The sequence below is a fragment of the Atractosteus spatula genome, chromosome 22 (genome assembly GCF_055471065.1).
Source record: "Atractosteus spatula isolate fAtrSpa1 chromosome 22, fAtrSpa1.hap1, whole genome shotgun sequence".
NCBI lineage: Eukaryota > Metazoa > Chordata > Actinopteri > Semionotiformes > Lepisosteidae > Atractosteus > Atractosteus spatula.
The window spans coordinates 217,246-244,264 of record NC_142727.1 but is presented as its reverse complement, the minus strand read 5'-3'; the positions used below and the strand labels follow the sequence as shown (position 1 = coordinate 244,264).

General features: G+C 55.0%; 1 protein-coding gene across 3 annotated transcripts; it reads left to right on the top strand.

Annotated features, from left to right (window-relative positions):
- The first annotated feature begins 197 nt into the window (after nt 1-197).
- LOC148816359 (neuronal pentraxin-2) lies at nt 198-16,554 on the top strand. 3 transcript variants are annotated; one of them, XM_088940144.1, is made up of 6 exons: nt 198-944; nt 2,250-2,961; nt 7,415-7,907; nt 8,553-8,803; nt 13,237-13,416; nt 14,731-16,554. In XM_088940144.1, the coding sequence occupies exons 2-6, from the start codon at nt 2,533-2,535 to the stop codon at nt 14,938-14,940; spliced, it is 1,563 nt and encodes a 520-aa protein (XP_088796270.1). In that variant the 5' UTR covers nt 198-944; nt 2,250-2,532; the 3' UTR covers nt 14,941-16,554. The 3 variants fall into 3 exon arrangements, with proteins under 3 accessions (XP_088796270.1, XP_088796271.1, XP_088796272.1); XM_088940145.1 differs by having other exon boundaries at nt 198-996; XM_088940146.1 differs by lacking the exon at nt 198-944 and having other exon boundaries at nt 2,089-2,961.
- Nucleotides 16,555-27,019: the final 10,465 nt, after the last annotated feature.

The window sequence follows — 27,019 nt, the reverse complement described above, 5'->3', positions numbered from 1 at the left end:
CACTCCAGTACATTAACACTGCACTGAGAGAGAGAGGGGTTAATACACACACACTGACTGGACAGTCCAGTACATGAACACTGCACTGAGAGAGAGAGGGGTTCATACAGACACACTGACTGGACACTCCAGTACATGAACACTGCACTGAGAGAGAGGGGTTAATACACACACACTGACCGGACACTCCAGTACATGAACACTGCACTGAGAGAGAGAGGGGTTCATACAGACACACTGACTGGACACTCCAGTACATTAACACTGCACTGAGAGAGAGAGGGGTTAATACACACACACTGACTGGACAGTCCAGTACATGAACACTGCACTGAGAGAGAGAGGGGTTCATACAGACACACTGACTGGACACTCCAGTACATGAACACTGCACTGAGAGAGAGAGAGGGGTTCATACAGACACAGTGACTGGACACTCCAGTACATGAACACTGCACTGAGAGAGAGAGGGGTTCATACAGACACACTGACTGGACACTCCAGTACATGAACACTGCACTGAGAGAGAGAGGGGTTCATACAGACACACTGACTGGACACTCCAGTACATTAACACTGCACTGAGAGAGAGAGGGGTTAATACACACACACTGACTGGACACTCCAGTACATTAACACTGCACTGAGAGAGAGAGAGGGGTTCATACAGACACACTGACTGGACACTCCAGTACATGAACACTGCACTGAGAGAGAGAGATGGGTTTATACAGTCATGGCACTAGGAGAGAGAGGGGGGAGGGGATAATTAGTCTGTAATTAGGTGGTCAGAGGAGTAAATCTCTCTCAATCTGTTGGATCTGAGAGGGAGACAGAGCAGCAACACAGGGAAGGACAGAGACTGAGCGCTCGGGTTCGATTGCCAGAGCGCTGCAGTGACCCGGGACCAGGGGGACAGCCGGAGCTGAGCTGTAAAGACGGAGGTGAGGAAGTAGCACAGGGAGCAGCATGAGCTGTAAAGACACTCACAGTCAGGTCAGCTTTCATGTTTCTGTTTATTTAACTGCTGTCTTTCACACCAGCCAGCCTGTCTCCGTCTGTCGGGGGGCAGTGTGTAACTACCCCTCTGTCTGCCTGTCCGCCTGTCCGTCTGCCTCTCTGTCTGTCTGTCCGTCCATAGCCTGTCTGTATCCGTCTGTATCCGTCTGTATCCGTCTGACTACATGAAACAAAGTAAGATTTTCAGGATTGAGATTGGTTTAATTCCTGCAGTCCAGTCATTTGGAGGAAGGGTGATGTTTAGCTTTCTTCTTCACCAGAAATCCTTGAGATTCTGCCTAGTGTTGTACACTGCTGTAATGATCTGATGAGATGGAAAATGAACTGGGAAAAGAAGCCAGCTATTGAGACTTATCCATGGACACCAGCATGTCTACTGTGCAGAACAGCAACAGAAAAGAGGATTTTAATACTGGAGACAATCTGAAATCATCCATATCCATTTCCACTCCCACTACTGGTGACAGTGGGAGTCAGGTTTAATCCACATCTGATTCAGTACAGATCTACTGCACTGGGACTGTAGCTCCTACTGTAACAGACTGGTCTACTGCACTGGGACTGTAGCTCCTACTGTAACAGACTGGTCTACTGTACTGGGACTGTAGCTCCTACTGTAACAGACTGGTCTACTGCACTGGGACTGTAGCTCCTACTGTAACAGACTGGTCTACTGCACTGGGACTGTAGCTCCTATTGTAACAGACTGGTCTACTGCACTGGGACTGTAGCTCCTACTGTAACAGACTGGTCTACTGCACTGGGACTGTAGCTCCTACTGAAACAGACTGGTCTACTGCACTGGGACTTTAACTCCTACTGTAACAGACTGGTCTACTGTACTGGGACTGTAGCTCCTACTGTAACAGACTGGTCTACTGCACTGGGACTGTAGCTCCTACTGTAACAGACTGGTCTACTGCACTGGGACTTTAACTCCTACTGTAACAGACTGGTCTACTGTACTGGGACTGTAGCTCCTATTGTAACAGACTGGTCTACTGCACTGGGACTGTAGCTCCTACTGTAACAGACTGGTCTACTGCACTGGGACTTTAACTCCTACTGTAACAGACTGGTCTACTGTACTGGGACTGTAGCTCCTATTGTAACAGACTGGTCTACTGCATTGGGACTGTAGCTCCTGGGGCATGTTTGCTCCTGGAAAATGTTTTAGCATATTGTGCAAAAAATCAAAGCTATGAATGATTTGTTATCATTTTTATCAGATAACCAGAGAGATCCATTAATCACCAGAGAACAGATCATCAAGAGACCCATTCTTCACCAGAGACAAAGATCAGAGAGATCCATTCTTCACGTGGGAAACAGATCCATTCTTCACTAGAGAACAGATCACCAAGAGAACCATTCTGCCTCAGAGAAGAGATCACAGAGAGATCCATTCTTCGCCAGGGTGACCTGATCCTGAGAGCCCTGTGACGAGCCTGCGCGGGGTGATCTGCCAGCTCGCTCGTCCCATCAGCCCCCTCTCTGCGCCCTGGGATTGCCATGCTTCCTGCTGCCCGGCTGCCCCTCCTCCTCCTCCTCCTCCTGGCCCGGCCGGCCCTGGCCTCGGGCCCGGGGCCCGAGCCGCCCAGGTTCGTGTGCACCCCTCTGCCGGCGGGCGCGGACCCGCAGTGCTCCGGGGCCGAGGGGCCGGGCTGGGGGGGCCCGGGGGACGAGGCGCAGGCCACCATCCTGCGGCTGCGCGAGACGCTGGTCCAGCAGCGCGAGACCCTGCTGGACCAGCGCGACACCATCCGCGAGCTGACCGCCAAGCTGGCGCTGTGCCAGGGCTCCGGCCACGCCCCGCAGCCCCGGCCCGGCCCCCCGGCCCGCGCACAGCCCCGGCCCCCGGGGGGCGCCGGCACCCCCTCGTCTCCCGAGCAGCTGGGCCGCGTGCTGCAGGCCCTGAGGGAGCGGCTGGAGAGCCTGCAGGTGAGGGGGCAGGGGGGCAGGGGGGCAGGAGGGCAGGTGGTCAAGAGGGCAGGGGGGCAGGGGGGCAGGAGGGCGGGTGGTCGAGAGGGCAGGGGGCAGGGGGGCAGGAGGGCGGGTGGTCGAGAGGGCAGAGGGCAGGAGGGCAGGTGGTCGAGAGGGCAGAGGGCAGGGGGGCAGGAGGGCGGGTGGTCGAGAGGGCAGGGGGGCAGGAGGGCGGGTGGTCGAGAGGGCAGAGGGCAGGGGGGCAGGGGGGCAGGAGGGCAGGTGGTCAAGAGGGCAGGGGGGCAGGGGGGCAGGAGGGCGGGTGGTCGAGAGGGCAGGGGGCAGGGGGGCAGGAGGGCGGGTGGTCGAGAGGGCAGGGGGGCAGGGGGGCAGGTGGTCGAGAGGGCAGAGGGCAGGGGGGCAGGGGGGCAGGAGGGCGGGTGGTCGAGAGGGCAGGGGGCAGGGGGGCAGGAGGGCGGGTGGTCGAGAGGGCAGGGGGGCAGGAGGGCGGGTGGTCGAGAGGGCAGAGGGCAGGGGGGCAGAGGGGCAGGAGGGCAGGTGGTCGAGAGGGCAGAGGGCAGGGGGGCAGAGGGGCAGGAGGGCAGGTGGTCGAGAGGGCAGGGGGCAGGGGGGCAGGGGGGCAGGAGGGCGGGTGGTCGAGAGGGCAGAGGGCAGGGGGGCAGAGGGGCAGGAGGGCAGGTGGTCGAGAGGGCAGAGGGCAGGGGGGCAGAGGGGCAGGAGGGCAGGTGGTCGAGAGGGCAGAGGGCAGGGGGGCAGGAGGGCGGGTGGTCGAGAGGGCAGGGGGCAGGGGGGCAGGAGGGCGGGTGGTCGAGAGGGCAGGGGGGCAGGGGGGCAGGTGGTCGAGAGGGCAGGGGGCAGGGGGGCAGGGGGGCAGGAGGGCAGGTGGTCAAGAGGGCAGGGGGGCAGGGGGGCAGGAGGGCGGGTGGTCGAGAGGGCAGGGGGCAGGGGGGCAGGAGGGCGGGTGGTCGAGAGGGCAGGGGGGCAGGGGGGCGGGTGGTCGAGAGGGCAGGGGGCAGGGGGGCAGGAGGGCGGGTGGTCGAGAGGGCAGGGGGCAGGGGGGCAGGAGGGCGGGTGGTCGAGAGGGCAGAGGGCAGGGGGGCAGGGGGGCAGGAGGGCAGGTGGTCAAGAGGGCAGGGGGGCAGGGGGGCAGGAGGGCGGGTGGTCGAGAGGGCAGGGGGCAGGGGGGCAGGAGGGCGGGTGGTCGAGAGGGCAGGGGGGCAGGGGGGCAGGGGGGCAGGTGGTCGAGAGGGCAGAGGGCAGGGGGGCAGGGGGGCAGGAGGGCGGGTGGTCGAGAGGGCAGGGGGCAGGGGGGCAGGAGGGCGGGTGGTCGAGAGGGCAGGGGGCAGGGGGGCAGGAGGGCGGGTGGTCGAGAGGGCAGGGGGGCAGGGGGGCAGGTGGTCGAGAGGGCAGGGGGCAGGGGGGCAGGGGGGCAGGAGGGCAGGTGGTCAAGAGGGCAGGGGGGCAGGGGGGCAGGAGGGCGGGTGGTCGAGAGGGCAGGGGGCAGGGGGGCAGGAGGGCGGGTGGTCGAGAGGGCAGGGGGGCAGGGGGGCAGGTGGTCGAGAGGGCAGAGGGCAGGGGGGCAGGGGGGCAGGAGGGCGGGTGGTCGAGAGGGCAGGGGGCAGGGGGGCAGGAGGGCGGGTGGTCGAGAGGGCAGGGGGGCAGGAGGGCGGGTGGTCGAGAGGGCAGAGGGCAGGGGGGCAGAGGGGCAGGAGGGCAGGTGGTCGAGAGGGCAGAGGGCAGGGGGGCAGAGGGGCAGGAGGGCAGGTGGTCGAGAGGGCAGGGGGCAGGGGGGCAGGGGGGCAGGGGGGCAGGAGGGCGGGTGGTCGAGAGGGCAGAGGGCAGGGGGGCAGAGGGGCAGGAGGGCAGGTGGTCGAGAGGGCAGAGGGCAGGGGGGCAGAGGGGCAGGAGGGCAGGTGGTCGAGAGGGCAGAGGGCAGGGGGGCAGAGGGGCAGGAGGGCAGGTGGTCGAGAGGGCAGGGGGCAGGGGGGCAGGGGGGCAGGAGGGCGGGTGGTCGAGAGGGCAGGGGGGCAGGGGGGCAGGACGGCGGGTGGTCGAGAGGGCAGAGGGCAGGAGGGCGGTCAGTTGTGCAGACGCAGGCAGGCCCTCCAGCTCTCAGGACGTCAGGTGCTCTTGGGACAGATGTCATTACAGCGGGGGGCAGTGAACTGATCACAGTCGATTAGGCTGATCCACTCTGACAGCTCCTTAAGCAGGGTGTGATCTAGTGCTGGGTAATCTGGATAGACTTAGAGGAGCTGAGGACAAGAGGAAGGAGAGAGACCTGTTATACTGAACTGGGACTGTAGCTCCTACTGTAACAGACTGGTCTACTGTACTGGGACTGTAGCTCCTATTGTAACAGGACTGGTCTACTGTACTGGGACTGTAGCTCCTATTGTAACAGGACTGGTCTACTGCACTGGGACTGTAGCTCCTACTGTAACAGACTGGTCTACTGCACTGGGACTGTAACTCCTACTGTAACAGACTGGTCTACTGTACTGGGACTGTAGCTCCTACTGTAACAGACTGGTCTACTGCACTGGGACTGTAGCTCCTTCTGTAACAGACTGGTCTACTGCACTGGGACTGTAGCTCCTATTGTAACAGACTGTTCTACTGTACTGGGCCTGTAGCTCCTACTGTAACAGACTGGTCTACTGTACTGGGCCTGTAGCTCCTACTGTAACAGACTGGTCTACTGCACTGGGACTGTAGCTCCTACTGTAACAGACTGGTCTACTGCACTGGGACTGTAGCTCCTATTGTAACAGGACTGTTCTACTGTACTGGGACTGTAGCTCCCATTGTAACAGGACTGTTCTACTGTACTGGGACTGTAGCTCCTATTGTAACAGACTGGTCTACTGCACTGGGACTGTAGCTCCTACTGTAACAGACTGGTCTACTGTACTGGGACTGTAGCTCCTTCTGTAACAGACTGGTCTACTGCACTGGGACTGTAGCTCCTATTGTAACAGACTGTTCTACTGTACTGGGCCTGTAGCTCCTACTGTAACAGACTGGTCTACTGTACTGGGCCTGTAGCTCCTACTGTAACAGACTGTCCTACTGCACTGGGACTGTAGCTCCTACTGTAACAGACTGGTCTACTGCACTGGGACTGTAGCTCCTATTGTAACAGGACTGTTCTACTGTACTGGGACTGTAGCTCCCATTGTAACAGGACTGTTCTACTGTACTGGGACTGTAGCTCCTATTGTAACAGACTGGTCTACTGCACTGGGACTGTAGCTCCTACTGTAACAGACTGGTCTACTGCACTGGGACTGTAGCTCCTATTGTAACAGACTGGTCTACTGCACTGGGACTGTAGCTCCTACTGAAACAGACTGGTCTACTGCACTGGGACTGTAGCTCCTATTGTAACAGACTGGTCTACTGCACTGGGACTGTAGCTCCTACTGTAACAGACTGGTCTACTGCACTGGGACTGTAGCTCCTATTGTAACAGACTGTCCTACTGCACTGGGACTGTAGCTCCTACTGTAACAGACTGGTCTACTGCACTGGGACTGTAGCTCCTACTGTAACAGACTGGTCTACTGCACTGGGACTGTAGCTCCTATTGTAACAGACTGGTCTACTGCACTGGGACTGTAGCTCCTACTGAAACAGACTGGTCTACTGCACTGGGACTGTAGCTCCTACTGTAACAGACTGGTCTACTGCACTGGGACTGTAGCTCCTACTGTAACAGACTGGTCTACTGCACTGGGACTGTAGCTCCTATTGTAACAGACTGTCCTACTGCACTGGGACTGTAGCTCCTACTGTAACAGACTGGTCTACTGCACTGGGACTGTAGCTCCTATTGTAACAGGACTGTTCTACTGTACTGGGACTGTAGCTCCCATTGTAACAGGACTGTTCTACTGTACTGGGACTGTAGCTCCTATTGTAACAGACTGGTCTACTGCACTGGGACTGTAGCTCCTACTGTAACAGACTGGTCTACTGCACTGGGACTGTAGCTCCTATTGTAACAGACTGGTCTACTGCACTGGGACTGTAGCTCCTACTGAAACAGACTGGTCTACTGCACTGGGACTGTAGCTCCTACTGTAACAGACTGGTCTACTGCACTGGGACTGTAGCTCCTATTGTAACAGACTGGTCTACTGCACTGGGACTGTAGCTCCTGCTGAAACAGACTGGTCTACTGCACTGGGACTGTAGCTCCTACTGTAACAGACTGGTCTACTGCACTGGGACTGTAGCTCCTATTGAGAGAAGACTGTTTCTTCTCTAGGATTTGGCCTTAACAAGCCATGTTCTGAAGAAGTTAGTCTGAATTACCTGCCAGAGGAGGGTGAACTGGCCCAGCCAGGCCCCTCAGTGTCTCAGCTCTGAGCAGAGTGTTGTTCAGCTCAGTGACTCTCTGACTCTCCCCAGTGAGGCGGTTCTGTAAACAGCCCTCTCTCTCCAGCAGTCCAGGAACATCTCCAGCTCCTACTCCTCCTCACTCCGAGACCTCCTGCAGAGGAAGATCAGCGCTCTGGAGCAGCAGATGCACCACCAGTCTCTTTCCCATGGCAACACAGGGGAGCACGAGAGCGATGACCATGATCACCATGGCAACCACAGTGATGACCACCACCACGATGATGATGACCACCACCACTATGATGACCACCACCATGATGATGATGACCACCACCATGATGATGACCACCACCATGAGGACGATGACCACCACCACGATGACGATGACCACCACCACCACGACCACTATGATGACCACCACCATGACGATGACCACCACCACAACGATGATCACCATGACATCAGCAACGAAGCAGATAGCTACGCCCACCCCCGACTGGCCTATCACCAGGGTCACAGACCTGCTGCCCACGGGCTGCACTCGAACAAACTGGACGCTGTGCTGAGCCACCTGCACCACCGCAGCTCAGACCACGGTAACAGACCTGTTCTGCAGTGTGCTGGGCTCAACTAGACTGGTCTGAACTGTTCTGCAGTGTGCTGGGCTCGACTAGACAGGTCTGAAATGTTCTGCAGTGTGCTGGGCTCGACTAGACTGGTCTGAAGTGTTCTGCAGTATGCTGCGCTCGACTAGACAGGTCTGAACTGTTCTGCAGTGTGCTGGGCTCGACTAGACTGGTTTGAACTGTTCTGCAGTGTGCTGCGCTCGACTAGACTGGTCTGAACTGTCCTGCAGTGCACTGGGCAGGGCTGGACTGGACTGGACTGAGCTGGGCTGCGCTGGACTGGGCGGGGCAGGCCTGGACTGGGCTGAGCTGGACTGGACTGGACTGGACTGGGCTGGGCTGGGCTGGGCTAGACTGGACTAGGCGGGGCGGGCCTGGACTGGACTGGACTGGACTGGGCGGGGCGGGGCTGGGTGGGCCTGGACTGGACTGGACTGGGCTGAGTGGGCCTGGACTGGACTGAGCTGGACTGGGCGGGGCAGGGCAGGGCAGGGCGGGACGGGGCTGGGCTGGGCTGAGCTGGACTGGGCGGGGCGGGGCGGTGCTGGACTGGACTGGACTGGACTGAGCTGGACTGGGCGGGACTGGACTGACCCCTCCTGCTCCCCTCTGCAGGTTCTCACAGGAAGCCCAGGGGCCGGGCTGGGTTCCAGATCGGCTTTCCCATGCGCACCAACTACATGTACGGGCGTGTGAAGCACACCCTCCTGCACGAGCTGTTCGCCCTCACGCTCTGCGCCTGGCTGAAGGGCGGCGCCGGCCCCGGCCTGGGCACGCCTGTCTCCTACTCCGTCCCGGGACAGGCCAACGAGCTGGTGCTCATCGAGTGGGGCAACAACCCCATGGAGCTGCTGGTCAACGACAGGGTGAGCAGCAGTCTGGAACAGAGCAGGGGGGAGTCTGGAACAGAGCAGGGGGAGAGTCTGGAACAGAGCAGGGGGAGAGTCAGGAACAGAGCAGGGGGAGAGTCAGGAACAGAGCAGGGGGGGGGGTCTGGAACAGAGCAGGGGGAGAGTCAGGAACAGAGCAGGGGGGGAGTCAGGAACAGAGCAGGGGGGGGGTCTGGAACAGAGCAGGGGGAGAGTCAGGAACAGAGCAGGGGGAGAGTCAGGAACAGAGCAGGGGGGGGGTCTGGAACAGAGCAGGGGGGGAGTCTGGAACAGAGCAGGGGGGAGTCTGGAACAGAGCAGGGGGAGAGTCTGGAACAGAGCAGGGGGGGAGTCAGGAACAGAGCAGGGGGAGAGTCTGGAACAGAGCAGGGGGGAGTCTGGAACAGAGCAGGGGGAGAGTCTGGAACAGAGCAGGGGGAGAGTCAGGAACAGAGCAGGGGGGAGTCAGGAACAGAGCAGGGGGAGAGTCTGGAACAGAGCAGGGGGAGAGTCAGGAACAGAGCAGGGGGGAGTCAGGAACAGAGCAGGGGGGGGGTCTGGAACAGAGGAGGGGGGGAGTCAGGAACAGAGGAGGGGGGGAGTCAGGAACAGAGCAGGAGGAGAGTCTGGAACAGAGCAGGGGGGAGTCTGGAACAGAGCAGGGGGAGAGTCTGGAACAGAGCAGGGGGGGAGTCAGGAACAGAGCAGGGGGAGAGTCTGGAACAGAGCAGGGGGGAGTCAGGAACAGAGCAGGGGGAGAGTCTGGAACAGAGCAGGGGGAGAGTCTGGAACAGAGCAGGGGGGAGTCAGGAACAGAGCAGGGGGAGAGTCTGGAACAGAGCAGGGGGAGAGTCAGGAACAGAGCAGGGGGAGAGTCAGGAACAGAGCAGGGGGAGAGTCTGGAACAGAGCAGGGGGGAGTCAGGAACAGAGCAGGGGGAGAGTCAGGAACAGAGCAGGGGGGGAGTCAGGAACAGAGCAGGGGGAGAGTCAGGAACAGAGCAGGGGGGGGGTCTGGAACAGAGGAGGGGGGGAGTCAGGAACAGAGGAGGGGGGGAGTCAGGAACAGAGCAGGGGGAGAGTCAGGAACAGAGCAGGGGGGAGTCAGGAACAGAGCAGGGGGGAGTCAGGAACAGAGCAGGGGGAGAGTCAGGAACAGAGCAGGGGGGAGTCAGGAACAGAGCAGGGGGAGAGTCTGGAACAGAGCAGGGGGGGAGTCAGGAACAGAGCAGGGGGGGGGTCTGGAACAGAGCAGGAGGAGAGTCTGGAACAGAGCAGGGGGAGAGTCAGGAACAGAGCAGGGGGGGAGTCAGGAACAGAGCAGGAGGAGAGTCTGGAACAGAGCAGGGGGGGGGTCTGGAACAGAGCAGGGGGGAGTCAGGAACAGAGCAGGGGGAGAGTCAGGAACAGAGCAGGGGGGGAGTCAGGAACAGAGCAGGGGGAGAGTCTGGAACAGAGCAGGAGGAGAGTCTGGAACAGAGCAGGGGGGGGGTCTGGAACAGAGGAGGGGGGGAGTCAGGAATAGAGCAGGGGGAGAGTCAGGAACAGAGCAGGGGGGGGGTCTGGAACAGAGCAGGGGGAGAGTCAGGAACAGAGCAGGAGGAGAGTCTGGAACAGAGCAGGGGGGGGGGTCTGGAACAGAGCAGGGGGAGAGTCAGGAACAGAGCAGGGGGGGAGTCTGGAACAGAGCAGGGGGAGAGTCAGGAACAGAGCAGGGGGGGAGTCAGGAACAGAGCAGGGGGGGAGTCAGGAACAGAGCAGGAGGAGAGTCTGGAACAGAGCAGGGGGGGGTCTGGAACAGAGCAGGGGGGGAGTCAGGAACAGAGCAGGGGGAGAGTCTGGAACAGAGCAGGGGGGGGTCTGGAACAGAGCAGGGGGGGAGTCAGGAACAGAGCAGGGGGAGAGTCTGGAACAGAGCAGGGGGGGGTCTGGAACAGAGCAGGGGGGGAGTCAGGAACAGAGCAGGGGGAGAGTCAGGAACAGAGCAGGGGGAGAGTCAGGAACAGAGCAGGGGGAGAGTCTGGAACAGAGCAGGGGGAGAGTCAGGAACAGAGCAGGGGGGGAGTCAGGAACAGAGCAGGGGGAGAGTCAGGAACAGAGCAGGGGGAGAGTCAGGAACAGAGCAGGGGGGGGGTCTGGAACAGAGCAGGGGGGAGTCAGGAACAGAGCAGGGGGAGAGTCTGGAACAGAGCAGGGGGAGAGTCAGGAACAGAGCAGGGGGAGAGTCTGGAACAGAGCAGGGGGAGAGTCAGGAACAGAGCAGGGGGGGAGTCAGGAACAGAGCAGGGGGAGAGTCAGGAACAGAGCAGGGGGAGAGTCTGGAACAGAGCAGGGGGGGGGTCTGGAACAGAGCAGGGGGGAGTCAGGAACAGAGCAGGGGGAGAGTCTGGAACAGAGCAGGGGGAGAGTCAGGAACAGAGCAGGGGGGGAGTCAGGAACAGAGCAGGAGGAGAGTCTGGAACAGAGCAGGGGGGGGTCTGGAACAGAGCAGGGGGAGAGTCTGGAACAGAGCAGGGGGGAGTCAGGAACAGAGCAGGGGGAGAGTCTGGAACAGAGCAAGGGGAGAGTCTGGAACAGAGCAAGGGGAGAGTCTGGAACAGAGCAGGGGGAGAGTCTGGAACAGAGCAGGGGGAGAGTCAGGAACAGAGCAGGGGGGGGGGTCTGGAACAGAGGAGGGGGGGAGTCAGGAACAGAGGAGGGGGGGAGTCAGGAACAGAGCAGGGGGAGAGTCAGGAACAGAGCAGGGGGGGAGTCAGGAACAGAGCAGGGGGGGGGTCTGGAACAGAGCAGGGGGAGAGTCAGGAACAGAGCAGGGGGAGAGTCAGGAACAGAGCAGGGGGGGGGTCTGGAACAGAGCAGGGGGGGAGTCAGGAACAGAGCAGGAGGAGAGTCTGGAACAGAGCAGGGGGGAGTCAGGAACAGAGCAGGGGGAGAGTCTGGAACAGAGCAGGGGGAGAGTCTGGAACAGAGCAGGGGGGGGGGTCTGGAACAGAGGAGGGGGGGAGTCAGGAACAGAGCAGGGGGGGGGTCTGGAACAGAGCAGGGGGGAGTCTGGAACAGAGCAGGGGGGGGTCTGGAACAGAGCAGGGGGAGAGTCTGGAACAGAGCAGGGGGAGAGTCTGGAACAGAGGAGGGGGGGAGTCAGGAACAGAGCAGGGGGAGAGTCAGGAACAGAGCAGGGGGAGAGTCAGGAACAGAGCAGGGGGGGAGTCAGGAACAGAGCAGGGGGGGGGTCTGGAACAGAGCAGGGGGAGAGTCAGGAACAGAGCAGGGGGAGAGTCTGGAACAGAGCAGGGGGGGGGTCTGGAACAGAGCAGGGGGGAGTCAGGAACAGAGCAGGGGGAGGGTCAGGAACAGAGCAGGGGGGGGGTCTGGAACAGAGCAGGGGGGGGGTCTGGAACAGAGCAGGGGGGGAGTCAGGAACAGAGCAGGGGGGGGGTCTGGAACAGAGCAGGGGGGGGGTCTGGAACAGAGCAGGGGGGAGTCAGGAACAGAGCAGGGGGAGAGTCTGGAACAGAGCAGGGGGAGAGTCAGGAACAGAGCAGGGGGGAGTCAGGAACAGAGCAGGGGGAGAGTCTGGAACAGAGCAGGGGGGGAGTCAGGAACAGAGCAGGGGGGGGGTCTGGAACAGAGCAGGGGGGGGGTCTGGAACAGAGCAGGGGGGGAGTCAGGAACAGAGCAGGGGGAGAGTCAGGAACAGAGCAGGGGGGGAGTCAGGAACAGAGCAGGGGGAGAGTCTGGAACAGAGCAGGGGGGGAGTCAGGAACAGAGCAGGGGGGGAGTCAGGAACAGAGCAGGGGGAGAGTCTGGAACAGAGCAGGGGGAGAGTCAGGAACAGAGCAGGGGGAGAGTCAGGAACAGAGCAGGGGGGGAGTCAGGAACAGAGCAGGGGGAGAGTCTGGAACAGAGCAGGGGGGGAGTCAGGAACAGAGCAGGGGGGGAGTCTGGAACAGAGCAGGAGGAGAGTCTGGAACAGAGCAGGGGGGGGTCTGGAACAGAGCAGGGGGGAGTCTGGAACAGAGCAGGAGAGAGGAGAGAAGAGAGAGGAGAGAAGAGAGAAGAGAGAAGAGAGAAGAGAAAAGAGAAAAGAGAGAAGAGAGAAGAGAGAAGAGAAAAGAGAAAAGAGAAAAGAGAGAAGAGAGAAGAGAAAAGAGAAAAGAGAAAAGAGAGAAGAGAGAAGAGAGAAGAGAAAAGAGAAAAGAGAAAAGAGAAAAGAGAGAAGAGAGAAGAGAGAAGAGAGAAGAGAAAAGAGAAAAGAGAAAAGAGAGAAGAGAGAAGAGAGAAGAGAGAAGAGAGAAGAGAGAAGAGAGAAGAGAGAAGAGAGAAGAGAGAAGAGAGAAGAGAGGAGAGAGGAGAGAGGAGAGAGGAGAGAGGAGAGAGGAGAGAGGAGAGGGCTCACAGTTACTCACACTGGTCTGCTCTCCTCTGCAGGCGGTCACTCTGCCCCTGTCTCTGACCGATGGGAAGTGGCACCATGTGTGTGTGACCTGGACCACTCGGGATGGCCTGTGGGAGGCGTACCAGGACGGGGTGAAGAGGGGTTCGGGGGAGAACCTGGCTGCCTGGCACCCCATCAGACCCGGGGGCGTCTTCATCCTGGGGCAGGAGCAGGTACCCCTGGGGTGTTCTAGAGCAGCAATGGCTTATACTTGAAGCTATGTGCATGTGATTAAACTGAGAGTTAGTGTCAGTCAGTGTCTCTGTGCTGTAGTGTCCAGTCAGTCAGTCAGTGTCTCTGTGCTGTAGTGTCCAGTCAGTCTGTGCCTCTGTGCTGTAGTGTCCAGTCAGTCAGTCAGTGTCTCTGTGCTGTAGTATCCAGTCAGTCAGGGTCACTGTGCTGTAGTGTCCAGTCAGTCAGTCAGGGTCACTGTGCTGTAGTGTCCAGTCAGTCAGTCAGTGTCTCTGTGCTGTAGTGTCCAGTCAGTCAGTCAGGGTCACTGTGCTGTAGTGTCCAGTCAGTCAGTCAGTGTCTCTGTGCTGTAGTGTCCAGTCAGTCAGTCAGTGTCTCTGTGCTGTAGTGTCCAGTCAGTCAGTCAGGGTCACTGTGCTGTAGTGTCCAGTCAGTCAGTCAGTGTCTCTGTGCTGTAGTGTCCAGTCAGTCAGTCAGTGTCACTGTGCTGTAGTGTCCAGTCAGTCAGTCAGGGTCACTGTGCTGTAGTGTCCAGTCAGTCAGGGTCACTGTGCTGTAGTGTCCAGTCAGTCAGTCAGGGTCACTGTGCTGTAGTGTCCAGTCAGTCAGTGTCTCTGTGCTGTAGTGTCCAGTCAGTCAGTCAGGGTCACTGTGCTGTAGTGTCCAGTCAGTCAGTCAGTGTCTCTGTGCTGTAGTGTCCAGTCAGTCAGTCAGGGTCACTGTGCTGTAGTGTCCAGTCAGTCAGTCAGTCAGTCAGTCAGTCAGTCAGTCAGTCAGTCAGTCAGTCAGTCAGTGCCTCTGTGCTGTAGTGTCCAGTCAGTCAGTCAGTGTCTCTGTGCTGTAGTGTCCAGTCAGTCAGTCAGTGCCTCTGTGCTGTAGTGTCCAGTCAGTCAGTCAGTGTCTCTGTGCTGTAGTGTCCAGTCAGTCAGTCAGTGTCTCTGTGCTGTAGTGTCCAGTCAGTCAGTCAGTGCCTCTGTGCTGTAGTGTCCAGTCAGTCAGTCAGTGTCTCTGTGCTGTAGTGTCCAGTCAGTCAGTCAGTGTCTCTGTGCTGTAGTGTCCAGTCAGTCAGTCAGTGCCTCTGTGCTGTAGTGTCCAGTCAGTCAGTCAGTGTCTCTGTGCTGTAGTGTCCAGTCAGTCAGTCAGTGCCTCTGTGCTGTAGTGTCCAGTCAGTCAGTCAGTGCCTCTGTGCTGTAGTGTCCAGTCAGTCAGTCAGGGTCACTGTGCTGTAGTGTCCAGTCAGTCAGTGTCTCTGTGCTGTAGTGTCCAGTCAGTCAGTCAGTGTTGTGTCTCTCCAGGACACGCTGGGCGGTCGGTTTGATGCCACCCAGGCCTTCGTGGGTGAGATATCGGACGTGCAGCTCTGGTCCCACGTGCTGACAGCCCACGAGATCTACAGCCAGGCGTCCTGCGGCAGTCACATGACCGGTGACATCATCGCCTGGGCCGAGACCCTGCTGGAGCTGCACGGCGGAGTGACCAAGTACCCCTTCGACCCCTGTCACTGACTCCCCTTGCGCCCTGAAACTGCTGCCCCCAACATGGACACGGACCTGAGAGCCCGGAGCTTCACTGGAACACTGGTCAGCCAGGACCCAGCAGAACCCAGCAGGACACAGCAGAACCCAACAAAACACACTCCACTGCAGTCAGACAGAACCCAACAGAACACACTCCACTGCAGTCAGACGGAACCCAACAGAACCCAACAGAACCCACTCCACTGCAGTCAGACAGAACCCAACAGAACCCAACAGAACCCACACCACTGCAGTCAGACAGAACCCAACAGAACCCACTTCTCTTCACTTTGACTCTTTGAGACAAAGCAGCCCGACAGCACAACAGCGGGACTCGCACACAGAGCAGGGCAGCGTCATGTCAGATCAGCCCCCCAAACCCTCACCCCGACAGCAGGGGTCCCCCAACACCATTCCAGTGAACCCAGACCAGTAACACTGCTGCCTGTGACTCTATAGAGTCTCTAGGATGAGGGAGTGTGAGTATTGTTAGTTATACTGCTGTCTGTGACTATAGAGTCTATAGGATGAGGGAGTGTGAGTGGTGTTACAGTGATACTGCTGTCTGTGACTCTATAGTCTCTAGGATGAGGGAGTGTGAGTGTTGTTACAGTGATACTGCTGTCTGTGACTCTATAGAGTCTATAGGATGAGGGAGTGTGAGTGTTGTTACAGTGATACTGCTGTCTGTGACTCTAGAGTCTATAGGATGAGGGAGTGTGAGTGGTGTTACAGTGATCCTGCTGTCTGTGACTCTATAGAGTCTCTAGGATGAGGGAGTGTGAGTGGTGTTACAGTGATACTGCTGTCTGTGACTCTATAGTCTATAGGATGAGGGAGTGTGAGTGTTGTTACAGTGATACTGCTGTCTGTGACTCTATAGAGTCTATAGGATGAGGGAGTATGAGTGTTGTTACAGTGATACTGCTGTCTGTGACTCTATAGTCTATAGGATGAGGGAGTGTGAGTGGTGTTACAGTGATACTGCTGTCTGTGACTCTATAGAGTCTATAGGATGAGGGAGTGTGAGTGTTGTTACAGTGATACTGCTGTCTGTGACTCTATAGTCTATAGGATGAGGGAGTGTGAGTGGTGTTACAGTGATACTGCTGTCTGTGACTCTATAGAGTCTATAGGATGAGGGAGTGTGAGTGGTGTTACAGTGATACTGCTGTCTGTGACTCTATAGAGTCTCCAGGATGAGGGAGTGTGGGTGGTGTTACAGTGATACTGCTGTCTGTGACTCTATAGAGTCTCTAGGATGAGGGAGTGTGGGTGTGACAGTGATACTGCTATGAGCCTGGCTGTGTGGATCAGTCAGGTTAGCAGTACTGCTCAGTGGACAAGAGAGTGATCACCTGGTCTCTGTGCTGCTGTCCTGTCTGCAGGTCTGTTCAACTAGAGGGGTTTCGTCACGTAGGCTGGTGACGTCAGTCCTGAACTGGGCTCCTTGCTATCTGATTCCAGATTCTTTAGAGTCGTCTCCATTTTCTTATTTATCTGTTTTCATTCCTTGTCGGCCAATACCAACCCTGTGAAGTGTTTTTATTCCTGAGGTCTTGTTTGTTTACAAAAAACAAATAAAGAAATTGTTGAAAGTGACAGGAGGCGTCGTTGCTCGATTGGCAGCTGCCGAGCGTTTCTTCTGCTCGGGTCACAATGGCAGGACTGCTGCAGCGCTCGGTGACGACACTGCAGACTCACAGGGGGTCCCTGCCAGCCGCCGGAGGAGCAGAGAAGACTCCACCTGACCCAGCCGGGCCACTGGACGGCTGGTCCAGAAAAAGGTCACTGATACACCACTTCAGGAGCTGCAGGAAGATGAGCACCACAGGGAAAGGTAGAAATGAGAGCAGTAGAGACTTTACACTGAGAGTGGTGGAGGGGGGTGATACTGAGGTTCTGACTGTTTGGAAATGGATGGATGAGATTTTGAACTGGAATCAAATGAGCTTGCTGTGTGGATCAGTCGGGGTTAGCAGTACTGCTCACGGGACAGCGGAGTGATCAGGCAGATGGACACACACAGCTCTTCACTGCAGAGTGGCTCCTGACCTGAGCGAGCACGGCGCCATGTCGCCCTCTGGTGGTGAAGTGGCGTTTCGCGCCCGTGCCTGGTTCTGTATTCCTGCTGGACTCGTTACTCATAAATTAAATCCTGTCTCACCCATTGTATCCTGTTTCTCTGTGATCACAGAACTTCAAATTCAAGAGCTTTATTGACGTGACCGACGAATTAGTTTCCAAAGCAGAAGCAATTTCTTCTTCTTATCATCATCATCAATATCCATCCATTTTCTCAGTGCTTCCTCCAATGGAGGGTCACATTGGGCCAGAGCCCACTCCAGCAAGCAGGCGGGGTACCAGGGGCAAGCTTCTCTCTGTGCAGGCTCTGTTCTGGGTCCAGATGGGCTGGCGGTGCCCGGGTCTGACAGTCCTGCCCCAGCAGTGCCAGGCTCTGTTCTGGGTCCAGATGGGCTGGCGGTGCCCAGGTCTGACAGTCCTGCTCCAGCAGTGCCAGGCTCTGTTCTGGGTCCAGATGGGCTGGCGGTGCCCAGGTCTGACAGTCCTGCCCCAGCAGTGCCAGGCTCTGTTCTGGGTCCAGATGGGCTGGCGGTGCCCGGGTCTGACAGTCCTGCCCCAGCAGTGCCAGGCTCTGTTCTGGGTCCAGATGGGCTGGCGGTGCCCGGGTCTGACAGTCCTGCCCCAGCAGTGCCAGGCTCTGTTCTGGGTCCAGATGGGCTGGCGGTGCCCGGGTCTGACAGTCCTGCTCCAGCAGTGCCAGGCTCTGCTGTTCTGGGTCCAGATGGGCTGGCGGTGCCCAGGTCTGACAGTCCTGCCCCAGCAGTGCCAGGCTCTGTTCTGGGTCCAGATGGGCTGGCTGTGCCCGGGTCTGACAGTCCTGCCCCAGCAGTGCCAGGCTCTGCTGTTCTGGGTTCAGATGGGCTGTCAGTGTCCAGGTGTGACAGTCCTGCCCCAGCAGTGCCAGGCTCTGCTGTTCTGGGTTCAGATGGGCTGTCAGTGCCCAGGTCTGACAGTCCTGCCCCAGCAGTGCCAGGCTCTGCTGTTCTGGGTCCAGATGGGCTGGCGGTGCCCGGGTCTGACAGTCCTGCTCCAGCAGTGCCAGGCTCTGCTGTTCTGGGTCCAGATGGGCTGGCGGTGCCCGGGTCTGACAGTCCTGCTCCAGCAGTGCCAGGCTCTGCTGTTCTGGGTCCAGATGGGCTGGCGGTGCCCGGGTCTGACAGTCCTGCTCCAGCAGTGCCAGGCTCTGTTCTGGGTCCAGATGGGCTGGCGGTGCCCGGGTCTGACAGTCCTGCCCCAGCAGTGCCAGGCTCTGCTGTTCTGGGTCCAGATGGGCTGGCGGTGCCCGGGTCTGACAGTCCTGCTCCAGCAGTGCCAGGCTCTGCTGTTCTGGGTCCAGATGGGCTGGCGGTGTCCAGGTGTGACAGTCCTGCTCCAGCAGTGCCAGGCTCTGCTGTTCTGGGTCCAGATGGGCTGGCAGTGCCCAGGTGTGACAGTCCTGCTCCAGCAGTGCCAGGCTCTGCTGTTCTGGGTCCAGATGGGCTGGCAGTGCCCAGGTGTGACAGTCCTGCTCCAGCAGTGCCAGGCTCTGCTGTTCTGGGTCCAGATGGGCTGGCGGTGCCCAGGTCTGACAGTGCTGCTCCAGCAGTGCCAGGCTCTGCTGTTCTGGGTCCAGATGAGCTGGCGGTGCCCAGGTCTGACAGTGCTGCTCCAGCAGTGCCAGGCTCTGCTGTTCTGGGTCCAGATGAGCTGGCGGTGCCCAGGTCTGACAGTCCTGCTCCAGCAGTGCCAGGCTCTGCTGTTCTGGGTCCAGATGGGCTGGCGGTGCCCAGGTCTGACAGTACTGCTCCAGCAGTGCCAGGCTCTGCTGTTCTGGGTCCAGATGAGCTGGCAGTGCCCAGGTCTGACAGTACTGCTCCAGCAGTGCCAGGCTCTGCTGCAGCCCCTGTTCTGTGGGCGACAGCAGGACCAGGTCATCTGCGTAGAGCAGGAACTTGATTTCTGTGTTGTGTAGTGTGAGACCAGGAGCTGCAGACTGCTCCAACATTCCTGCTAATTCGTTGACAGAGATAGTGAACAGTTCAGGTGGGGAGCTGCGTCAGCATGCGTAGGCTGCAAAGAAACAAGTAATGGGTTTATTCCGTGCTGAAAAAAAGAAGAAAGAGAACACAACGTTTCGGCCGTGGAGCCTTCTTCAGGCGTGATACTGAACAGTATTGGGCTCAGGCTGCAGCCCTGTCTCACCCCATGATCAGAGTTAAGAATTCTGCCCTTTTGTGTCCAATTTTCACTGCACACTTGTTCTCTGAGTACATGTATTTAATTATGTCTTAATTACGACTGTACACCACTTTGAAGGTGTTTGGAAAAGTCCTTTTTCTTTGTCGGGGGGTGGTAATGTGCTCGTGTGTGCTCGGTTCGGGAGGAAGATCCGACTCTTCCTCAGGGCAGTGTGCCAGCTCTGTGAAGTAGCCCCCTACAAACAGCACCAACGATGAAACCCCCCTCATTCGTTAGTGCCGAGTTTGTGCCGGCCTGTGCTGTTGAAGTCGCGTTTGTGCTGCTTTCGCTGCCGAAATATAGCGCCTTGTTTATCGGGTGATCACGTGACCATGCACGGCGACCTTGACCTCCAGTGACCCGTCTGCCGAGTCCAAGCGCCTGTTACCGGTGCGAGAGGAACAGCTCTGCAGTTGTGTTCCTCTGTTTGCCCGGGTGGGGGGCGGCGGTGGATTTTGCAGTTCATATCCGTGTCTTCTGTGCGTTTGTGTGAGCAGGAAGATTAAATCTGTCACGAACATCACAGTCCCTAATCAGAAGAGCTGCGGGTGTAGTCTCAGAAAGCGAACAATTGCATGTTCTTAACAAGAGGCTTGAACAAGCAGCTCTTAATACTTCGTCGCGGTGTGGTTTATAAAGAAGTGATAAACCAGTTTCACACCGGCTCGTTCAGCAAACACGCGCACCGAGGGACGTGTGAAGATTCGACCCGTCAGCCACGTGTTCAAAAAGCCTCGAATCTGCAACTTTACGAGCAGCAAGACCACAACCCGAGGATCAGAAACAGGTACCGGAGAAAAAAGATTTAACCGCCAGCGGGAATGAAGTAATTATGTGATCAAATTGTATTTTGTACATATATCATGTTCTCATTGCTTTATCCTCAAGTATTTGTAGAATTTAAATAGTGTTTCAACATGCATGCGTTTCCTGTCGGAAATAAAACTCAGCACTCAGTTTTTAACAAAACAAAAAAACGCTTTTCTTTTTACAACATTTCGAGTACCTCTGGCATTCATGAAAAAGACGTACACAAAAGCAGATAACTAACTCGAAGATTGTCTAAATTCTTGAGTTTTTCAAGAACCAGAACTATAACAGTCCTTAATACATGACTACACCATTCCAAACTAACACTAGTATGTACCGCTATCACAATAACACCAAACACAGTCATTCACTGAGCAGTCACTGGGAGCGGCTCTCCTCCTCTCTCTTCTGGCAGCTTCAGCCTGGGCCACAGCCGGCTCCTCTGCAAACCTCCGCCTGTTCTCATTCAAATACTCGTCCCCCTGGCCGCTCGCCGTCCTCCTGGTGAGCTGTATGATAATCGGCCCGGGGCGCCCTTGCCCAGACATGTTGGCTCTCCCGAGCTGTGAACAGAGTCAATGGCCGATATCACGTCCTTCTACAGACACCCTTCACTGCAGCAGCAATGTCCTCATCGCGCTCCTCCTGAACGCCACGTCATTTTAAACCCCATCGTCGACGGTATCTGTCTGCATCGTTCACTGTCACTTCACGTTCTTTAAGATGCTTTTCCTGTTCGGTATTCACTCGTTTCAGAGCTTTTACTTCACTCTGGAAGTGCTCAACCTCTTCAAGCACCCAGTCCACGGACTTTTCAAGAGCTTCCACTCCCACGGTCTTCAGTGGAGTCGTGTCCTGCAGCTCAGCCCGGCTCTGTGCCATCATGTTGCAGATGCTGGTCTGGAGCTCCTCCCTTCCTCTCCTGGCCGCCGGGCAGGGACTTCGGCTCCTCCTCCGGCAGCTGAGCGCATCTCCAGCTCTCTTTCCAGTCCCCGGCAGCTGCTTCTCTTTTCCCTGCAGTCGCCATCGATTGTCTTGTAGAGTTCCGTATACGACTGAGGTGTCTTAGACTTCGCTCTTTTCTTTAACCGGAGTTTAAATAACTAGTGTTAAATCCTTATTTCTCTGGAGTCAAAAAAATAACATTCAGATCATAAAAAACTCCAAAAAACTCCTCAACCTCTACACTTTACCTCCCACCTGAACGCCATCTTGACCGCTCCCCGATTTCCCTTCAGCTCAGCGGGCTGGGTCCCTGTGGAGTGACGCCGGAGGCCCGGGTTCGAGTCCCCAGCGGTGGGGGAGCCCACGTGAACCCGAGGGCGCTACAGTGTTTACAGGGGTCTTGTGCGCAAACATGAAGCGATGAGCTCACAGTCCGTGTATCTCTGTGTTTCCGGCCAGTCTTGGTGTAGAGCAGCGTGAGCGCACACCTGCCCTCTGGAGACACAGGTGTGGATCCTCAGGTGAGGGCGAGTCTTCTGCAGTCTGCAATGTACTGACCCAGACACGTCTGCTTGTCCTGCTCCGTGAAGGTGCCCACCCCCCCGTCCAACAGCGCAAACGACGAAACTCACCGCAATCGTTTGTGCCGGCTTGTGTCGCTGTAAGTAGCGTTTGTGCTGTTTTCGTTGCCGAGATATAGCGCCTTGTTTTTCGGATAATCACGTGACTATCTACATGGAGGTTTACAGGTACCAACAAACTCGGTACTTGAACTCCTGATTGTGATGAAAACAACGGGGGCAATTTGTTTTCCGAGTCTGTCTGGTCGGGTGGGGTGGATGTTTCAATATATTTCAATATAGCGCCTTCTCTTCCTGGCTGTGACGTCACTCTGTGACGTACAAAACCGCACAGTCACGACCACCAGATCTTCCAGTTGTCATCTTTTGATCAGTTGACCCCAGACTTTGCAGCCTTTACGCGAATTAACAGTCTTACATTGAGGGAGGAGTTACTATGTTAGTTCATTGGGTGACGTGTTTTCTTTTAATTTTTAACCACGTTCTCGAAATCGTACTGCTTGTGTACTCCTTTCATTGGTGAAGAGACACCAGTTTCCACATTACCGCTGGCACAACACGAGGGCCCATATTCACATTCTTAGGTATTAATTTCAAGATCGATATAATTTAACAATAAAAAACAAAATCGAAAGCCCGAGCATAATAATATAATGATCATAGACTTTACATTTCTATTCATTTTTGAAGTGCACAGCAGAAGGTGTTTCCCCTACCTTAGACATACGATTAAAAGTGTTCAAACACCATGTATTAATTACAGAAAGCACCGGAGACAGTTATACTGCAAATAAAAATGTATCTATTAAGAGGAGTACGGGACATTGTGAATCAATAAAGACGTTAAAATAAAAAAAGCCGATGTAGTTATTTTGCAAATAAGTGAAGCATTTTAAAACTAGATTCAGTGACAGTAAACAAGCCGATCCACCTGGCGCTGCTGGCGTGAACAGCTCTCAGAGCCGTGATTGGCTAAACCCCCGAGCAGCTCGGGCCGCGATTGGGTGAAGAGTGAGACTCGACACTCTGATTGGGTGAAGAGTGAGAATCGACACTCTGATTGGGTGAAGAGTGAGAATCGACACTCTGATTGGGCAGAGCGCCACAGCGGAAGTTCCGAGAGCATGTAGACACACAGGCGACGGATGCTCTTCTTGGTCCAGATACTGTAGCCCCGGTGAACCCTGTGTCCTGTATGAGCACGCTGGATCTACAGTAACACGTCCATTGGTTTCCAGTTACTGATCAATCTAAGAGAAGTCGCACTGAGGTCAAAACTGAATAGCAAAGAATGTCATGGCATCCACAGCGTTCACGACTCCAGATACAATGTATACTCCTCAATAGTGCTGAAACGAATATAAAATATAATTTATCATTGACTTAATCATTATACTTGCTCGTTATTATATGTATAAATAGCCTAAAGATAAGAAATAATCGGAAATTTAATAATTAGACCGTATGTCGTAGTAGCAGATTGTACTTCTCGCCTAATTTATGTGGTCGAGCAACACCACAATCGCCATACAATACGTCCGTTCTCATGCTCGGACTTTCAGGTTCGGCAGTGGAATGGATTCCAGGGCAAACTCGTTCTTGTTTGATTATCAGTGTGCAATCTCGCCCAATATAACAGGTAGTTCATGCACTGAAATTATGCGCTTCCAAATTGAAGCGACTCGTATTTGAATAATTCAAAATACACACGAGGTCACGTCTCCAAACCATGTCTAAATATCACAACATGAAAGATGTGCATAACTTCTCTTTATTTGCCTGTATAATGTACTCCGGTGATCTGTAATGTAGTCTTGCGTGCATCGTGAAGCATTTCTATTATTGCACGATAAAGAAAGAAGAAATGAGAAATGAGAAACACAATGTGGTCGAATTGATCAGCAGCGTGAGCCGACTCGCCGGTAAACACACTCTCCAGCGGTGTCTGGAGTTCACTAATAACTCTCTGCCCTGAAGGACAGGTTTCCAGGAGCCCGCAGTGCTCGACGAGCAGAGAGCGGAACCACACCGAGCTCAGCGACAGACCGGTACTTGTATTTGTATTGTATTCTTTGTTCTTGTTAATGCTTACTTTAAAAAATGTAAAAAAAACAATTCAAAAGTGACGCGTTGTTCTGACTTCCGGCTGCTTCCGCGTAGATCCGGCGTCCCACATTGACCCCAGCGCCGTGATCTTTTCATAAAACGTTTTCATAAACTTTTTTTCATAATTTCTCCTCAAGCTTCTGGAGAAGAGTATAGAGTGCCGGCAGAGGAAAACCCGGAGTGAATGGGCCTTCCACTGGATCCGGACTGCCGGCAGAGGAAAACCCGGAGTGAATGGGCCTTCCACTGGATCCGGACTGCCGGCAGAGGAAAACCCGGAGTGGATCAGCTTTCCACTGGATCCGGACTGTCGGCAGAGGAAAACCCGGAGTGGATCAGCCTTCCACTGGATCCGGACTGTCGGCAGAGGAAAACCCGGAGTGGATCAGCCTTCCACTGGATCCGGACTGCCGGCAGAGGAAAACCCGGAGTGGATCAGCCTTCCACTGGATCCGGACTGCCGGCAGAGGAAAACCCGGAGTGGATCAGCTTTCCACTGGATCCGGACTGTCGGCAGAGGAAAACCCGGAGTGGATCAGCTTTCCACTGGATCCGGACTGTCGGCAGAGGAAAACCCGGAGTGGATCAGCCTTCCACTGGATCCGGACTGCCGGCAGAGGAAAACCCGGAGTGAATGGGCCTTCCACTGGATCCGGACTGTCGGCATAGGAAAACCCGGAGTGGATCAGCTTTCCACTGGATCCGGACTGTCGGCAGAGGAAAACCCGGAGTGGATCAGCTTTCCACTGGATCCGGACTGTCGGCAGAGGAAAACCCGGAGTGGATCAGCCTTCCACTGGATCCGGACTGCCGGCAGAGGAAAACCCGGAGTGAATGGGCCTTCCACTGGATCCGGACTGTCGGCATAGGAAAACCCGGAGTGGATCACCCTTTCAATGGATCCGGACTGTCAGCAGCTTTTGTCCAATCAGCGCCGCGATTTCAAAAGTGACGCGTCGTTCGGACTTCCAGCTGCTTTCGCGGAGACTCCGCCCCCGACCAGTGACGCGGCTCTTGTCCAGTCACAGGCTTCAGTCCCGGGATTCTCCCGGCGGGCGGTGACACTTCCGAGAAATGTCCACTGGGCGGCGACAGAGATACACGAGTCTATGGAGGTGAGTCTCACAGCGCTCATTAATCTGAAACCTGATTACACAAACCTCTTATTTTATCTCACTCTTAACGTCACGTACGTGGCCTTCATCGTGTTCTCCGTCTTTTGTTGCTCTGTTAATTCATTCGATGTAGTTTTTGTTTTGCTGTACTGCAGTGTCTCTACGTGCACGTCCCCTTAACCGGTGTATTTGAGTCTTTGACTTGTAATCATACTTAAAGAAACGAGCCGCAGGTGTTTTTTATTTATTTATTTATGCTTAACAAAAGAACAACAATGACAATACGAACAAGAGTACATATAACAATTCAAGACAACAATATCGTCAGGGGTACATATTACTACAGAAATTCAAGTTATGAAAAAAGATTAAACAAATTAAATAAAAATAATGTCCGCACCGCTTTCATATTTTTGCATTTCGAAATAGTCTGCAAATACTCCTTTACTTCCATTTTAAAATGCTCAAACACAGGGTACCTCCCAGACCACTTCATTTTATGTATGTGATAACGTGTCAGTATAATAATTAAATTTATTACAAACGAAATTTTTATATTGTTTTCACTGGGGCTAAAACTTAAAATAACATCTTTTTCAACAAAACAAATATCAATATTGGTCTCTTTTTTAATATAATTCTGCAACTTAGTCCAGAACATTTTTACCGAGACATAACCAAAACAAATACTGAATAGTTTCAGGGCTATTGTCACAAAAAACACATTTGTTATCTATATTAATTTTAAATCATTGGGTAACAAGAGTTTTAACTGGGTAAATTCGATGAATTATTTTGTATGAAACCTCCTTAATTTTATTGGTTATACAATAAACGAGCCGCAGGTGTTTCAGGACTCAGAGCCCCTTCCTGGCTCTATGGACGGGTCATGTGTCGCTCACAGCTCTGCAGTCACCGTGTCGTGACGTGTTACAGCACCTTACTGTGCACCGGAGACGCGTTAAAGGGAGAAGGCGACCCGCTGCAGTGAAATTGATCCTTATTATTAATAACAGATGCTGCAGGTGTCGATTCTTAGCAGCAGAAGTCAGACGGACTGGGCTGGCGGAAAATAGTGACGTCACCCCTGACTGGCGAACGGGAGACTCGTGCTGATGACGTCTGAAGGAAGTCGCCCACCGCCTTATGGGAAATGTAGTTGTTAGTTAGCTATTCTGCTCCTGTATTGAGTAGTAATAATAATTAAAAAAACGTGTTATTTATATTACGAACTTTTAAAATATTGCATAATGTTAAATTTCAATCCCATTGTAAATAATAAAAAATATAGTTTGTAATTGCCTTGCCGCGTTCGTGTATACACGAAGTGAAACGGTCTGGGAAGAGTCCTAAGTTTGAACATTTAAAATAGTTGTGAAGGCGTATTTGCAGGTTTCGAAATGTAGAAATATGAAAGCGGTGCGGACTTTATCTTTATTTACTCTGTTTAAACTTTTTTCCATAACGTCTGTTTTTGAAATATGTAGGAAGGAGTTACTATGTTAGTTCATTAGGTGACGTGTTTTCTTTTAATTTTTAACACGGTCTCGAAATCGTATTGCTTGTTTACTGCTTTCATTGGTGAAGAGACACCAGTTTCCACACTACCGCTGGCACAACACGAGAGCCCATATTCACATTTTTAGGCATTAATTTCAAGATCGATATAATTTAACAATAAAAAACAAAATCGAAAGCACGAGCATAATAATATAATGATCATAGACTTTACATTTCTATTCATTTTTGAAGTGCACAGCAGAAGGTGTTTCCCCTACCTTAAATATACGATTAAAAGTGTTCAAACACCATGTATTAATTACAGAAAGCACCGGAGACAGTTATACTGCAAATACAAAATGTATCTATTAAGAGGAGTACGGGACATTGTGAATCAATAAAGACGTTAAAATAAAAAAAGCCGATGTAGTTATTTTGCAAATAAGTGAAGCATTTTAAAACTAGATTCTCAGTGACCGTGAACAAGCCGGTCCACCTGGCGCTGCTGGCGTGAACAGCTCTCAGAGCCGTGATTGGCTAAACCCCCGAGCAGCTCGGGCCGCGATTGGGTGAAGAGTGAGAATCGACACTCTGATTGGGTGAAGAGTGAGAATCGACACTCTGATTGGGTGAAGAGTGAGACTCGACACTCTGATTGGGCAGCATGTAGACACACAGGCGACGGATGCTCTTCTTGGTCCAGATACT